Source organism: Geotrypetes seraphini, chromosome 7, assembly GCF_902459505.1.
Source record: "Geotrypetes seraphini chromosome 7, aGeoSer1.1, whole genome shotgun sequence".
NCBI lineage: Eukaryota > Metazoa > Chordata > Amphibia > Gymnophiona > Dermophiidae > Geotrypetes > Geotrypetes seraphini.
Genome location: NC_047090.1, coordinates 123,167,884 through 123,183,407, shown reverse-complemented (window position 1 = coordinate 123,183,407; position 15,524 = coordinate 123,167,884). Strand labels below are relative to the sequence as shown.

The 15,524-nt window shown below is 44.5% G+C and overlaps 1 protein-coding gene across 2 annotated transcripts in view; it reads right to left on the bottom strand.

Annotated features, from left to right (window-relative positions):
* Positions 1–14,751, bottom strand: part of BMF (Bcl2 modifying factor) — a 76,675-nt gene extending 61,924 nt beyond the window's left edge. Inside the window, exon 1 of one of the 2 annotated variants that reach the window (XM_033951929.1) lies at positions 14,457–14,751. In XM_033951929.1, coding sequence (XP_033807820.1) covers positions 14,457–14,530 — 74 coding nt within the window. In that variant the 5' untranslated portion in view covers positions 14,531–14,751. The remainder of the gene's footprint in view (positions 1–14,456) is intronic. The other variant, XM_033951930.1, reaches the window with a different exon arrangement.
* Between the last annotated feature and the right edge of the window lie 773 nt (positions 14,752–15,524).

Genomic DNA, 15,524 nt, shown 5'->3' with positions numbered 1-15,524 from the left:
ACACAAGAATTTTTCCACTAGGATACAGGGTAGAGTAGAAGGTTTTGCAGAGTGGATTTCTTGACAGTCTCTCATATTAAAATGCTGGTTTTATCTTATTATGCATGTGGACAGAAGCCCATGCAAGTAAGTTACAAATATATGTGAATGTCCAAACAAAACTACAAGCACACATTGACACCTGCTCTAAACAACATGTGGAAAGCTTATATTCAGGCACAGAAAAACAAGTGCTGATGTGAACTGCCACTTTTGTTTTCGCGAAACTTTGTGCACATGTGTCCAGCAACCTCCCCCCCCCCCCCCATTTGCCACAGTTTTGTCATGCATAAAATTTGCATACAATTTGCTTCCTGCAGTATTATGTTCGTGGTAGAAGTTGTGTTCCGACATCCACATGTGGCTCTATCACAAGCCTTTCTGCATAGGCATCTGTGATTCTCTTTATCTCCTCTAATCTCTCTCTGCCCTCCCACTTCACCCCCTTGCTCTCTCATGCTCTGGTTGTATGACTAAGAAATTCAGTTCCTGTAAAAATGTCTGACAGGAATAAGGAGCCCAGGGGTAGAGAAAAATGTAAACAATAAGTCTCAAAAGAGGGAAGTGTGCATCAAAAGTCAGCACTTCTCTAAAAAGTCATCCTCTTTCATGCTCCAAAAATAATTTTTCCTAAAAACAAACAAACAAAAAATCATATCCCCACTGAGCTCCCTGCAATGCAGTGTAATGTCAGGGTAACTTAGGTTGTACTGGAGTAGAACACACTACCAAACCCATTATCACCTCTCACTTAGTCTACTGCAACTTCCATTTAACCATCTCTCTCCCCTGCAATCCATTCAAATTTCTACTGCACGACTTATATTCTGCCAGAATCACTATGCTCACATCACCCCTCTCCTGAAGTCACTTCACTGGCTCCCTATCCATTTCCACACACAGTTCAAACTCCTCGCATTAACCGACAAGTGCATTCACTTTGCAGCTCCTCAATCTTTCTCCTCTATTCTCTCTCCCTATACTCCTCCTCTCCCTATACTCCCTATACTCCTCCTCCACCGCTTATCGGGTAAGTCTCTCCTAACTGTACCTTTCTTCTCTACTGCCAACTCCAGGCTATGTCCCTTCTTTCTTACTGCACCTTACACCTGGAACAGACTGCCTGAGTCCATACGTCAAGCTCCATCTCTGGTAGTGTTCAAATCTAAGCTAAAAGCTTACTTTTTCGAGATTGCTTTTAACTCCTAACTCCCACTGGCTTGTAAAGCACCCATGCCTGTTATATCATTCCCTCTCTGAGAAACTCCCTAACCCCCTACTTGTCTGCTTGATTAGACTGTAAATTCTACCAAGCAGGGACTATCTCTTGAATGTTTAATTTACAGCATTGCGTACGCCTAATGATGAGTGGTAGTAGAGATACTGTTTTACTATATACACAGTCCAAGTAGAGACAGCAAGGAAAATAAGTTTGACTGAGGTTTTCAGGAGATATTCAGAAGTAGTGGAATACATTTTTAGTTGTTGGAGGGGAAGAAGATAACCTCCTCTCTGCCCTCAAGTTCCATAGTTGATGTCATGTGGAGCACAAGGCTCGTCAGTCCATAGTTCTAGTGGCCCACCCCATTCACTGCCTATGTTTGACCACACTTAATTTTTCTCTCTCTCTCTAGTGGTGACAACAGCCCAGGCTAGGTCTGGTACAGCTGGTGCCCTGGAGAGGAATATCAATAGCAGCACCCTCTTCCTAGGAATGTTGATGGCAATATCCCATTCTCTGTTCCTGTGCCCTAGAAGTAAGGGACATTCATTAAATCTCTTTATATACTCTTTTTTAATATTGTCAAGATAGTAATGGTGGCTCAGAAGCAGCACTGGAAAGGCAGAAGAGAGAGCAGGTTGTAGGCTATTCTGAGCATTTACCTCCTGCAGTTGGCAAGCAGAAAGTGGGTGTGGGTGAGTTTATTTATTTTTCCAGTTCATGTGTGCTTTGGCCAATCAGGGACTTCCTTAGGCTATTCCCTAAGGAAGTCCCTGATTGGCTCAGGAGTCTCAGGCCCCTCCCAAGGGAGGAGCCCAAGGCGCCTGAGCCAGTCAGGGCCTTAGGCCCCTCCCCATGTATCACATGGTGCACCGAGGCGGGGCCTAAGGCCCAGTTGCATCCAGGAGGCCTACAGATTAGGAGGGACTGAGCACCCCTCCTGCTCCTAACTTTTTGAGGTACGGGGAGGGGTTGGGGAGCCGAGGCCATCCCTCCTGCCTGGTTTTTTCAGGGGTGGGGGGAGGTATTTGCCGGCAGGAGAGAGTGGGCATCCCTTCTGCCATTTTGGTTTTTTTGTTGGGGATTCGGGCCGATGGCAGGAGGGAGTGGGCATCCTTCCTGCCTTTTTCATCAGGGGGGCTGCGTTTGTTGGGGGGGAGCTTTTTTCTCTTTTTTTTTAAAATTAGCCAGATATTTTGCATATGTAATACACGCAAAATATCTGGCCCATTAAAAAAATGGGAAAAAAAAGCCACTGACAGCAGTGACAGGAAGCTGCTACTCCTGTCACTACTGTCAGGGCTGCCCCAACTCAATTGCTCACTGAGCGATTGAGTCAGGGAGTTTGCATGCAAAAAAGATAGTGAATCAATCACTGTTTCAAAATCAGCCAGTAATAGGCCAACAGAGATTGAATCGCTACCTTTAGTGAATCTGGGCCTAAGTCCTCTTTCACAGGTCTGCCCCCCACTCCTTAACTTTTATATCCCTAGGTCTCTCTTCCCAAGTCTTTGATCACTATCATGATCATTCCAACACATCTTTCCTGTAATGCGGATTTGAACATGATACTTTTCAGTATTAAACTTTACATGTACGTACGCACACAAAAAATGTTGGCAATGTATCCAGAAGCTATTTGTCCCAGTAAAGGGCTACTTGAAAACTGCCCACCCTCTTTGAAAAGAGGAGACTGAGAGGGGACATGATCGAAATATTCAAGATAATGAAAGGAATAGACTTAATAGATAAAGACAGGCTGTTCACCCTCTCCAAGGTAGAGAGAACGAGAGGTCAAGAAAGGGGATAGATTCCGTACAAACGTAAGGAAGTTCTTCTTCACCCAGAGAGTGGTAGAAAACTGGAATGCTCTTCTGGAGGCTGTTATAGGGGAAAACACCCTCCAGGGATTCACATCAAAGTTAGACTAGCTCCTGCTGAACCGGAACGCACGCAGGTAAGGCTAGTCTCAGTTAGGACACTGGTCTTTGACCAGAGGGCCGCCGCGTGAGAGGATTGCTGGGCACGATGGACCACTGGTCTGACCCAGCAGCGGAAATTCTTATGCTCCTAGATTTAGTGTGGCTGTCAGGATCTACAAGTTGCTTTGACTGCAGCTGCTCCAGAAGCTGACATCCAAGGCAGTAGCTTAGTTTGCATAATGCTTAAGCTACTCCTTTCACAGTCCAAGTCTAACTTCTGTTAGCATTACTTCTTGCACAGTGCCCCAGGTGACCTCCCCACTTATCCTACATCTAGCCTTGGCTGTTCACCTCTCCTCTTACAACTAGCCCCATCCCATAGCAACATTAGTCCAGTCTACAAGTTCTATATATTTTTTTTAATGGCTCATTGTGGCTAGGAAGTCCTCTTCTCATTTTGCCCCCTGTGTGGCCCTGGAGGATATGAGACTTGATATCTTTTCCCAGGCTGTGGGGTCAACAGTCAATAGCAATTTTGGATGGAGTTGGTAAAAATGTACCGATGCCAACTGTGACTCCAGTTTCAAAATAAAGAAAAAAAAAACATTATAACTTATGGCAAATTTAGCCTCATTATTGTTGTTCTTTTAAGTCTCATTTAAAGTTTTTCCATTGTTTCACATCATTATTTTCAACACCATTTTTGTCATTTTAATCGCACTGTCATATATATTATTTCGGTATATCATGCCACTAGCATTATGTTATTCATTTTCACACTCAAATCTGTTGACAATACTATTTCTCGTAGGACCCCTGAGGAAGGAGTGTTTCTTTGAAACACGGACCATGTTAGGTCCGGTCCACATGAACATTAGGACCAGTTGTTGGATACATTTTTGTAGTCTATGTAATTGCTTTATATGTGGTTTACATGTTTTTATGAAATTTGCATTTCAAATAAATTCCTGCACCCTGTATATTGCACTGCAGTTTTGTTTTGGTTTTAAATTTAGCATGTTATATTTACTTAGCTCTTTAGATCCAGAACAAAAAATGTACCCCCCCCCCCTTTTTCTAAGCCGCAGTAGCGGTTTCTACCATGGCTTGAAGCATTAAATAAATTTTCCGACGCTCATAGAATTCCTATGAGAGTCAGAGCATTAAGCGCTCTGGGCCACAGCAGAAACCTGTACCGCAGCTTAATAGAAGTGGGGGGAGGTGTTAAAGCCTAATATTTGCTGGAGTCAGAATCAGACAGTGGTAGAATAGACACTGAACTCAAAGGCTTGATGTATCAACAAAACAAAGAGAAAAAAGGTTCCAACCTCAACTGCAGTAAAAAAACAACCAAGAGCAAACAAAACAAAACTGCAGATCTGTACAAGACGCAGGCAAAATTTATTGTGACAAAATAATTATATGTAAACCCTTGTCCGTGTTTCGGACAAACCTTTGTCAGGGGTCCATGGTAAAAAAAGAGGGGTATAATAAAAAAAGTCATAAAAACTTGTAGAGCAGCAGCAAAGTATCAAGCGACGTCAAAAATCTCCACTGCAATGAGCCGTCGCAGTGATGTATCAACTCCAAAGCCCTAATCTCCATAATTTGCATGAAGTGATCAGTACAGTACATTGTTGATTTGTTTGTGAGAGGTTATTATGTCATGTGGCTTATCACTTCCCTAGTGAGTAAAAGAATATGGTGGTACAGAATTAGGGACTTTCATTACATTACACAATCTTGATATATTATAGTTTTGATGTATCTGCTTTGTTTCCCCTAAAAGGCGTATAGAGTAAGTTGGGCCGTCATCAGTATGACCACAACTAGTGGGATGAATATAGGCATGAAGTCATTTACAAATGGATTTTTATTCCATCTATACTTATGCTAATGGGAGGTGAGAAATCACAGAACAAAGGCAGACCTGGATAATTTATATGAAGTATACCTTTTATAATCAATGTGGAAGATATACAAACATACCTCAGTCAAATTTGAACAGAAGTAGTAAGGGTATAAGTTACAACAGAGGCTATTAAAATTAGAAGGTAAATGAGAACTGTGGCTTTTAAGATAATGCTTGATGTGCATCATAAAAATCTGGTTACTGAAAAGTAAAAGTCTTATGGATCTACCCTGAGCAGAAAAACAGTAATTTATTATTTGGTGCCCTCCAGTCTCCTCCTTCTGTTGTGCTTTCTGTTGTCCAGGTTCTATTGCCACTACAGAAAACAATTTTGCACCCTAAATTCTTATTTCAGCACACGTGGTCAAGGCCCCAAATTCTATACGACATTCTATTTGCATCTTTCAAGTCATTGCTTGCAGGTGCATAGTTTTGTTTTCACTACATATCTCATTTTGACAGTCTTCCCTGAATTTCAGAGCAAATACCCCAGAAGCAGGGAGAAGCACAAGCCGTGACAAACATAACACATACAGGTACATGAGATAACAACTTCCTTCCCCAAAGTGTTTACAATCCAACCACACAACCAGCCTTCACCGCATGCCTGCCAGATAATACTGGAGCATGCTGTTATTTCAGCGTTACAGCGCACCCTGTTGTACATTACAGTATTTACAGCAAGAGAGGAAAAAAAAGATCAAAATTGGTCTTCGGTGACTCAGTGATGTACGTATTTCCAATAAAGATGTATGTTTTGCATTAGTTTATCCAGAGCTACCAGTCATATCACTACAAGCAGAGGTTATAAACTTTTATGGTAGGTCGGCAGGAAAACCCCTGACTTCTCTAGGGTTTACATAGCACAGATGTACTCTATTAACATCAATAAATAGAGAAATCACTGGAGTGTAACAGAGAGAGATTAATCCTCCTATTTAGCCAGGGTCCAAATAATTTCATGTTCCCTGTGGAGTCAGCTGATAGGGTTGCATCCTCCAATATATTACAGGTTCTCCATCTCAGACAAAAGGCAAAGCAGGTACTTTCTCCAGTTCAAGGCTCAAACCTTAGTCAAAAAGGTCAAGAGGTGAACTTTTGAGAAGACAATTCTATCTGCCAAATGTTACTTCGACCTCACTCCAGAGCCACACTTCTGCAGTACACCTCTATTTCTGCAACTTAAAGTAACCAACAGGAGAGGGGTAACTTACAGGAAAGAGTAGCTAGCACCAGGAGAGGAGTACCTAACAGGAGAGAGTAGCTGGCTCCAGGAGAGGGCTAACTAACAGGAAAAAGTAGCTAGCTCCAAGAGAGGGGTAACTAACAGCAGAGCGTAAAGTAGCTAGCTCAAAGAGAGGTGTAATTAACAGGAGAGCGTAGCTGGCTCCAGGAGAGGGATAACTAACAGGAGAGAGTAGCTGGCTCCAGGAGAGGGGCAACTAACAGGAGAGAGCAGCTAGCACCAGGAGAGGGGTAACTAACAGGAGAAAGTAGCTAGCACCAGGAGAGGGGTAACTAACAGGAGAGAGTAGCTAGCACCAGGAGAGGGGTAACTAACAGGAGAGAGTAGCTGGCTCCAGGAGAGGGGTAACTAACAGGAAAAAGTAGCTAGCTCCAAGAGAGGTGTAACTAACAGAAGAGCGTAGCTTGTTCCAGGAGAGGGATAACTAACAGGAGAGAGTAGCTGGCTCCTGGAGAGGGGCAACTGACAGGAAAGAGTAGCTGGCTCCAGGAGAGGGGTAACTAACAGGAGAGAGTAGCTGGCTCCAGGAGAGGGGTAACTAACAGGAAAGAGTAGCTAGCACCAGGAGAGGGGTAACTAACAGGAGAGAGTAGCTGGCTCCAGGAGATGGGTAACTAACAAGAGAGCGTAAAGTACCTAGCTCAAAGAGAGGTGTAACTAACAGGAGAGAGTAGCTGGCTCCAGGAGAGGGGTAACTAACAGGAGAAAGTAGCTAGCACCAGAAGAGGGGTAACTAACAGGAGAGAGTAGCTGGCTCCAGGAGAGGGCTAACTAACAGGAAAAAGTAGCTAGCTCCAAGAGAGGGATAACTAACAGGAGAGCATAAAGTAGCTAGCTCAAAGAGAGGTGAACTAACAGAAGAGTGTAGCTTGTTCCAGGAGAGGAATAACTAACAGGAGAGAGTAGCTGGCTCCAGGAGAGGGGTAACTAATAGGAAAAAGTAGCTAGCTCCAAGAGAGGGGTAACTAACAGGAGAGCGTAAAGTAGCTAGCTCAAAGAGAGGTGTAACTAACAGGAGAGAGTAGCTGGCTCCAGGAGAGGGGTAACTAACAGGAGAAAGTAGCTAGCACCAGGAGAGGGGTAACTAACAGGAGAGAGTAGCTGGCTCCAGGAGAGGGATAACTAACAGGAGCGAGTAGCTGGCTCCAGGAGAGGGGTAACTAACAGGAAAAAGTAGCTAGCTCCAAGAGAGGGGTAACTAACAAGAGAGCGTAAAGTACCTAGCTCAAAGAGAGGTGTAACTAACAGGAGAGAGTAGCTGGCTCCAGGAGAGGGGTAATTAACAGGAGAAGGAATCTGCCACTAAACTCTTACCTGCTTTCCCTCATATGAAAACATGAGTTCTAACGTTTCTGCAGACTGCAATCCAAAGGCAGATGACAGAACTTGTTATTGTCTTGAACAAATTTCAGTTGTCTCTATTCTGCCTGCATTGATGTGTTGTGTGGGACTCAATCTCCTTTATGGTTCTATTTTTTAGGAGCACTACTGAGAGCTGGCAACAGAAGTTAAGCTATCTAAATGCTTTTTTCAAGCAGCTCTACAAGCAGCAATACAACTTTGGCTAGCTTCTTTCAAACCTGTAGAGGAGGATTTGTGCAACCTTCTGTGTATCCAGATATGTAAGATTCTGCCACCTTAATAGGTGGAAAAAGATTGGGAAAAGGTAAACTCGAAAAAAGAAAACTTTAGATCCCTGGCCCTCCATCTCCACAGTGAAGGAGGTCTGAGTCCACAAACAGGTCTGCTTTTCCAGGTAATCAAACTATGCAAATGAAGTCTATTCTCAGATTAAGCTACCAAGATCTGTCTAATTCAGGGATCTCAAAGTCCCTCCTTGAGGGCCTCAATCCAGTCGGGTTTTCAGGATTTCCTCAATGAATATGCATTGAAAGCAGTGCATGCACATAGATCTCATGCATATTCATTGGAGAAATCTTGAAAACCCGACTGGATTGCGGCCCTCAAGGAGGGACTTTGAGACCCCTGGTCTAATTAATATTCATTGTGAGTATCCCAACACAAGAGGCCATTTAAGTTCAGGGTTGCACACCTCTGGTCTATGCCACCTTTTGGTTCTGCTGATCCAACGATCACTTGACTAAAAATTAGCAGATCCAAATTCTGCATTCTAAAAGAGTATCTGCAGATCACCCAAGCTCTTTTTAATGCAGTGTCTCACAAACTTTGCGAAGCCACGGCGCACTAAACGTGCTGGCCGCAGCTCGAGGGCATCCGGAAGTGCGCAGACGCCAATGCAATGATATCACATGCATGCGTGATGTCCGCGCATGCACGAAAGCCCTCCAGGTGGCCCTGAGCCACCAGTGGGAGGTGCTCGAAGGGAAGAGGCACGGAGAGAAGGAGAGGCACTGGTGCCAGTTGACTACCTACCGGATGTGCCTCTCGCCACAAGAGGTGCATCCTGCAGGCAGTCAGCCAGCGCCTCTCGTCCTCCCCGGTGTCTCGAGCACACCTATAATCTCGGGCGGCACACAGTTTGCGATACACTGTTTTAATAGAATCCAGAATGCATTTCAGCTACAACAGATTGGGAACGGTTTCACCCAGCTACAGGCCTGCTAGGAAGCATAAGCAAATAGTTATTTGGAAAGGTTGGGTGAATATCTTATTTGCTATTTGAGTTTAAAAAACAACTTTTCAGGAGCTCAAATACAGATATTAAATTATAGAAAAAACTTTCATGCAGGCTCATAGCAATATTTCAGTATGCATTATCTGTCATATTATCATTACTTGTCGGCACTAACAGAGATTTTGAGGATCTACGTTTTTGGACCAAGATTCTTTTCTTTCTCAGATGAGGAAGAGGCTATTGTAGTCCTAAAGGGATGTATGTTAAAAATATGTCTTAAATGGTATATATTGAAGAACTAAGGTCATTACTGGGCAGACTTGCACGTTCTGTGTCCCGTATATGGCCATTCAGTTGAGGATGGGCTGGGGTGGGCTTCAACGGCTGGGATGGTTTAGATGGGCTGGAGTGAGCTTTGATGGAGACTCCAGTAGATGGAATTTAAACATAGTACCGGGCAGAGCTCTAGGTTTCTGGCTTCGAAATATCTAAGAAAAAGGACAATTTAAATGAAATCATTAATTTATAGAGAGTGTACGGTTGGGCAGACTGGATGGACCATTCGGGCCTTTATCTGCCATCATTTACTATGTTACTGTGTTGCAATGTGTGTCTTCACCCAACTTCATGGTTGGTTTTACGAGGTGCCGCTGAAAAGTTCTCAGCACAACCCAAAAAGTTGGGGCAGTCTCCATCGAGGACTATACACCTAGTCCAACAATTTTCCACTTTTTTCGTTCCGTATATTTCCAACAGAACAAAAAAGTGGAAAATCACTGGACTAAGTGTATACCCTCGATGGAGGTTGCCCCAACTTTATTGGTTGCGCTAAGAACTTTTCAGCAGCCCCTCGTAATGTACAGTGCTGCATATGTCTAGCAGCACTATAGAAAGGGGAAGGGATGAGGAATAAAACGTATACCGCCTTTTTGTGGTTACACATTCAAAGCAGTTTACATATATACAGAAGATCCTTTGTCCAAAATCCTTGGGATTAGGCATATTTCGTTTTTTGCAACTTTTCGGTTTTCAGAATGGTAATGTTAAGTCAGAAAAAGACAGACCATAAGACCATAAAATTGCCACCAGACCTTTTTTTATTTCAAAATAAGGCAAACAATAAACACTTCAAAACTTCAAATAGATTGACAATACCTTCAAATATAAATGAAGTGTCAAATTTTGGCTTTTGGAGCTTTACGATTTTCAGATAAAGGATCTTGTGCCTGTACTTACTTTGTACCCAGGACAATGGAGGATTAAGTGACTTGCCCAGGGTCTCAAGGAGCAACGGTGGGATTTGATCCCCACAACCTCAGGGTGCTGAGGCAGCAACTCTACCGCTAGGCCACTCCTCACCGATGATAACCCCCACTTTTACAAATACACATAGTGTGGGTTTTAGCGCCGGCAGCGGCAGAAACTTGCTCCGACGCTCATAGGAATTCTGTGAGCGTCAGAGCAGTTACCCAAAACCCACGCTATGCATTCGTAAAAGAAGGGTAATGTCAGTAGGATAATTTTTATTTAACTGGATTCAGATCACACCGTTGTAGCTTAAGGCTTCAGGAACACTAGGTATTTTCCTGTCCTCAAAGGGCTTATAATCTAAGGAGTCTTTTTACTGAACTGCAGCAAGCACTTGTAGGTGCCTACTGTATGTTAAAAAGGCTTACCAGGGGATGTATGCTGATGTAGAGAATAGCATGGGGACAAATTTGTCCCCATCCTCACAGGAACTCAATTTTCCCGTCTCTGCGAGTTTTGTTGTCCCTGTCCCATTCCTGTAAGCTTTGCCTTAATTGCACAAGCCTTGAACACTTATGATATTAAAGTGTTTGAGGCTTGTGCAGATGAGGACGGAGCTTAGGCATTGGTGGAATGAGGCATTATGACATCACAATCTGAGCTCTAAAATGTTGCTACTTATGATTTTAAAGTGTTTGAGGCTTGTGCAGATGAGGACGGAGCTTAGGCATTGGTGGAACGAGGCATTATGACATCACAATCTGAGCTCTAGAATGTTGCTACTTATGATATTAAAGTGTTTGAGGCTTGTGCAGATGAGGACGGAGCTTAGGCATTGGTGGAACGAGGCATTATGACATCACAATCTGAGCTCTAGAATGTTGCTACTTATGATTTTAAAGTGTTTGAGGCTTGTGCAGATGAGGACGGAGCTTAGGCATTGGTGGAACGAGGCATTATGACATCACAATCTGAGCTCTAGAATGTTGCTACTTATGATATTAAAGTGTTTGAGGCTTGTGCAGATGAGGACGGAGCTTAGGCATTGGTGGAACGAGGCATTATGACATCACAATCTGAGCTCTAGAATGTTGCTACTTATGATTTTAAAGTGTTTGAGGCTCGTGCAGATGAGGACGGAGCTTGCAGGAATGGGGCAGGGACAAGAAAAGAACTCATGGGGACAGGACGGGCAAATGAGTCCCCGTGAGGACGGGGAAAAATTTGTCCCGTGTCATTCCTTATGCTAGCATCCTACGGTAAATTTGCCTTTGTATGTGCGTACACCATGTGCTAAATTTTTCTTAATTTTTTCTAAGGGTGTATGATTGGGGGTGGAGAGTGGGCATGACAGTGTTAATCAGTTAACATTGCTGCATGCTAATTGATTAGCATGGGGTTAGCGCATGGGCCCTCACTGCCTATAAAATAGGTGGTGGTAAGGGCTCACACAGTAACCTTTTTTTTTTTTTTTTTTTTTGGTAAATGGCTGTGCACCAATGGCAAAATTAGCACATGGCCGTTAATTAGGAAAATGTGAAAGTCAGCCATTTTCTGGCCAAAGTACCAGTGGCCTTAGCATACAGTAAAGATACACATAAGCGGTTCGCTAAGGCCACTTTTGCCACAGTTTTAGTAAAAGGCCCCCTAAATTTGTACCCGAGGTTTAAGTGATTTGCCCCAAATCACAAGCAGCTACAATTTGAGCTGGGTTTCCTTAGTTTGTCAACCCAGAGCTCTAATCACTAGGCTCCTCACTTTATCTAACCATATGAAAAAGCAACAAACAGACTGAATGTACAGGGAAACCCAGAAGGGAAAAAAACACTTTAACCCACACGAGTAGCCAGTGTGTTGGTTGCCTACTTTGGCTATATACCAGCTCTACATAACTTATTGGTGTCACTCTTTCGGGAGTAATAAAACAGAAATAACTTTTCATCCAACCAACTGGATTCAATGCATTTTCATTGTCCTTACACTATTAAAAGGAGGGAGTTAGTTTTTCTTTCCAGGCTTTGACTGGGGAGAAGATTAAACATAGAATAAGAGGTTGACCACAAGGCCCATCCGGTCTGTCCCTTTCCCGGAAAAGCAGGGAAATTGCAGAGAAGCACCTTAAAAGACTTTCAGAGAGCCTGATCCACTAAACTTTGGCCTCCTTTTATGAAGCCGCGTTAGTGGCTTTATCGCGCGTGCTAACCCCCCGCGCTAGCCGAAAAACTACCGCCTGCTCAAGAGGAGGCGGTAGTGGCTTGCACGGCCGGAAAATTAGCGCGCGCTATTACGCACGCTAAACCGTGAACATGGCTTTGTAAAAGGAGCCCTTTATGTTCATAGGGGCATAATGGAAGAGAAGCCTTTGTGAATCAGGTGTTTAAGTGACACCAAATGAGTACTGTCTAGTGGTAGGTGCAGTTTTAATTTAAAGAACTTGTGACAGGTTAGCATCCAGTTGTCATGTGGCATTCTGTGTGACAATAGTATTGTCTCCTGAGAAAGAGTGGTATTCTTTTGAAGGTTAGTACTGCCATGATCAATATTTTTTAGTACCTTTCATATTTAATATATGAGGGCCCGAAGGTGTGCAGACAATACAGGGAAGGGGTAAAACACGGACCTTGCGGATCTAAAACCGCACATCCTTAAAAATCCGAGGTCCGCGCCACTTTTGAGGTCCGTGCCTCTTTTAGTCTCTGGCTCTGACAGAGCTCTATGACAATTTAACTCTGACGGATCCTAGTATAGGGAGGGAAAAGCATTAGGATCCGTCAGAGTTAAATTGTCATAGAGCTCTGTCAGAGCCAGACACTAAAAATGGCGCGGACCTCAGATTTTTAAGAACGTGCGGTTTTAGATCTGCGAGGTCCGTGTTTTACCCCTTCCCGACAATACATAATGAGAGATGTCCTGGGACTAAGGTGATAAGTGCAGCACATCAAAGAAAAATGGGGAGACCCAATGATCCACAGTGAAAACAATCCACCGACGAAAACAAAAACAAAAGCTGTGGATACAGATGTTCTGGAGATAATTTATTAAACACTGACATATAAAACCAATTTAAAAAAGTACAATGATAAAAATAATACTGTGATAAAAATCCAACTGGTCCACAGTTTTTGTTTTTGCTAAGGTGATAAGTGACAGACTTCCTTCCAGGTAGGCAAGCAATTTTGCACCAGCAGCTTTTGAGGTTGATCAGGATTTTGCCCCATTTATATAGCAGAGAAGATTGACAGCTACATTTGGAGGCTGTGATTGCAGAACGACATCCATAATTCCTGGATGCATTGGGAGCGTGAACTCTGGGCTCGAATCCAGGCGCTGCACTGCAGGTGCCGTTGGTATCTCACAGGAAAAATCACTACAGTTATGACTAACCCCAGTGCCTGGATCCCAGAGCCCGTCTTTCCTCCACTGCCAGAAGCTATGCAGCTTAACGCGTTTCGGCTTTAGCTGGGTCTGCAGTATGGGGGGATAGATGGGTCAAATAACGCGAGACAAATAAGTGCTGAGTAACGAAAAAGAAACTCAAGAAATCTATAGCCAGGTCTCTTTTATCGAGGAGCCGGTCACCCCAGTCTTCTGCGGCACAATTTCATAAAAATTACCATAAAATAAGGTCCAGCAATCAGGCAGGATCCCCGAAAGTAGCAAGATTTTACCCTCAGGGATAAGCAGTGGCTTTTCCCCAGGTCTACCTTAATAATGGAGTGACCATAGTGAAGATTTCAGGCACGAGCGTACAATTTACGAGCAATGCACAACGGGAGGGGATAGCAACAAGTACTTTTGGGCCGAGCGCCGGGTCTCTAGCCGGCTTCTAGTCGCCGCATGATGATCAGCGGCCGGTGTTGGATCGGGCTGGAGGGTGGGGAGTCCGAGCCCAGGCAAAGTTTCCCGTCCGCACGGCTCGCTCCCGCCGATGGAGCGCACGAACGGATGGCATCTATCTCACTAAGTTGCTCCAGGAACATGTCCTAACCCGTCCCCTTCTTTGAAACTTAGTGGAGCAGAATAACCAAATGGACAATTCTAGAGGAAAAAGAGTGTTCGGGACTAAATAACAAGTGCATTTTAAGAAGTCACTGGCAGCTTTGATCAAGTGATTTGCTGAAGATCCTTGTAGAAACCCTTCGTCCAAAACAAGTGCCTTCTTTAAACTCCGGGTCTGGCAGCAGGAAGAAACACGGGCTACAAGCTATTCTCAGCTTTGCCAGGAAGAGCTTATTGTTTGCCCCCGAACGGGAAGGTGCCACCCCACTTACCTGCTGCTGCTAGAAGGAAACGTGCAGCCATCAGCTCCCGCCATTAAAAGCCTTTCCCGCCTGTGATCATTCATTCACCTGATCTCCTTCAGCGTCTGTCACGTTCTTCCCCAGTTGCGATCGGTTTCTGGTTTCTTGTGCACTTCACCAAGCGAGCGCAGCACAGCCAAGACCGGGCTCCTTAGTGCAAACTAGCGGCGGCAGCCGAAAGCAGCAAACAGCTGACGAGTGATGGGGTGACGTCACGCCGCGCGGGGCAGAGAGTCCCCGAGCCGGGCTTGAGGGGGGGGGGAAGGAGAAGACTCCAAAGCACGGCGCGCGCGCGCGCGCGATCCTAGCAACCACGCAAAAACTTCCCCGGTACAAGGCGGCCCCGCCCCTAGCCGAACGTGATTCTAGCGCGAAGGGGGGGGGGGTCAAACCGTGGGAGCAGCTTTTTCCGTCTTCGTTTGGGAAAGTTTTCCGAATCGTCTCTGACGCCTGGTGAAAAAGCAAAACCAATTCAAACTTTTTTGATGGCCACTACGAGTGCTTGGCCCGGTCATCAGGACCAGATTTTAGAGTTTGGAGCCATAGATAGGCAACTGGTAACACCAACCAGTGGACTCCGGATGATAGCGGAAGAGGGGGGGGGGGAGGATTTAGAGGCATGCAGGAGTGCTCAGTACCGTCCCTTTTAGCTAAACGTGTACTTGGCCTTAAAGCAGGGGTTCTCAATCCAATCCTAGTGATCTACAGTAGAAAGCCAGTCATGTTTTTCTCAGTATAAGCATGAAATAAATTTGTAATACACTCTCTCCATTCTATGTAAATCTCTCTCATGCATATTCATTATGAGTAGACTCAGCTATCCGGCACCCAAGGGGGTTGGTGCTGGATGCTTGAGAGTTACTGTAACAATAGTTTTGTCTCCCCATCTCACTCTATCATCCCCCCACCCCCACTTGTAGGTCCAGCATCTGTTCTTCCCTTCTTTCTGGGTCATTTTCTCTCCCCCCCCTTCCATTCCTGAAGCATCAACCGTCCTGACAACACCCTCCCTTCATTCCCAAAGCAGCAGATCTGGTC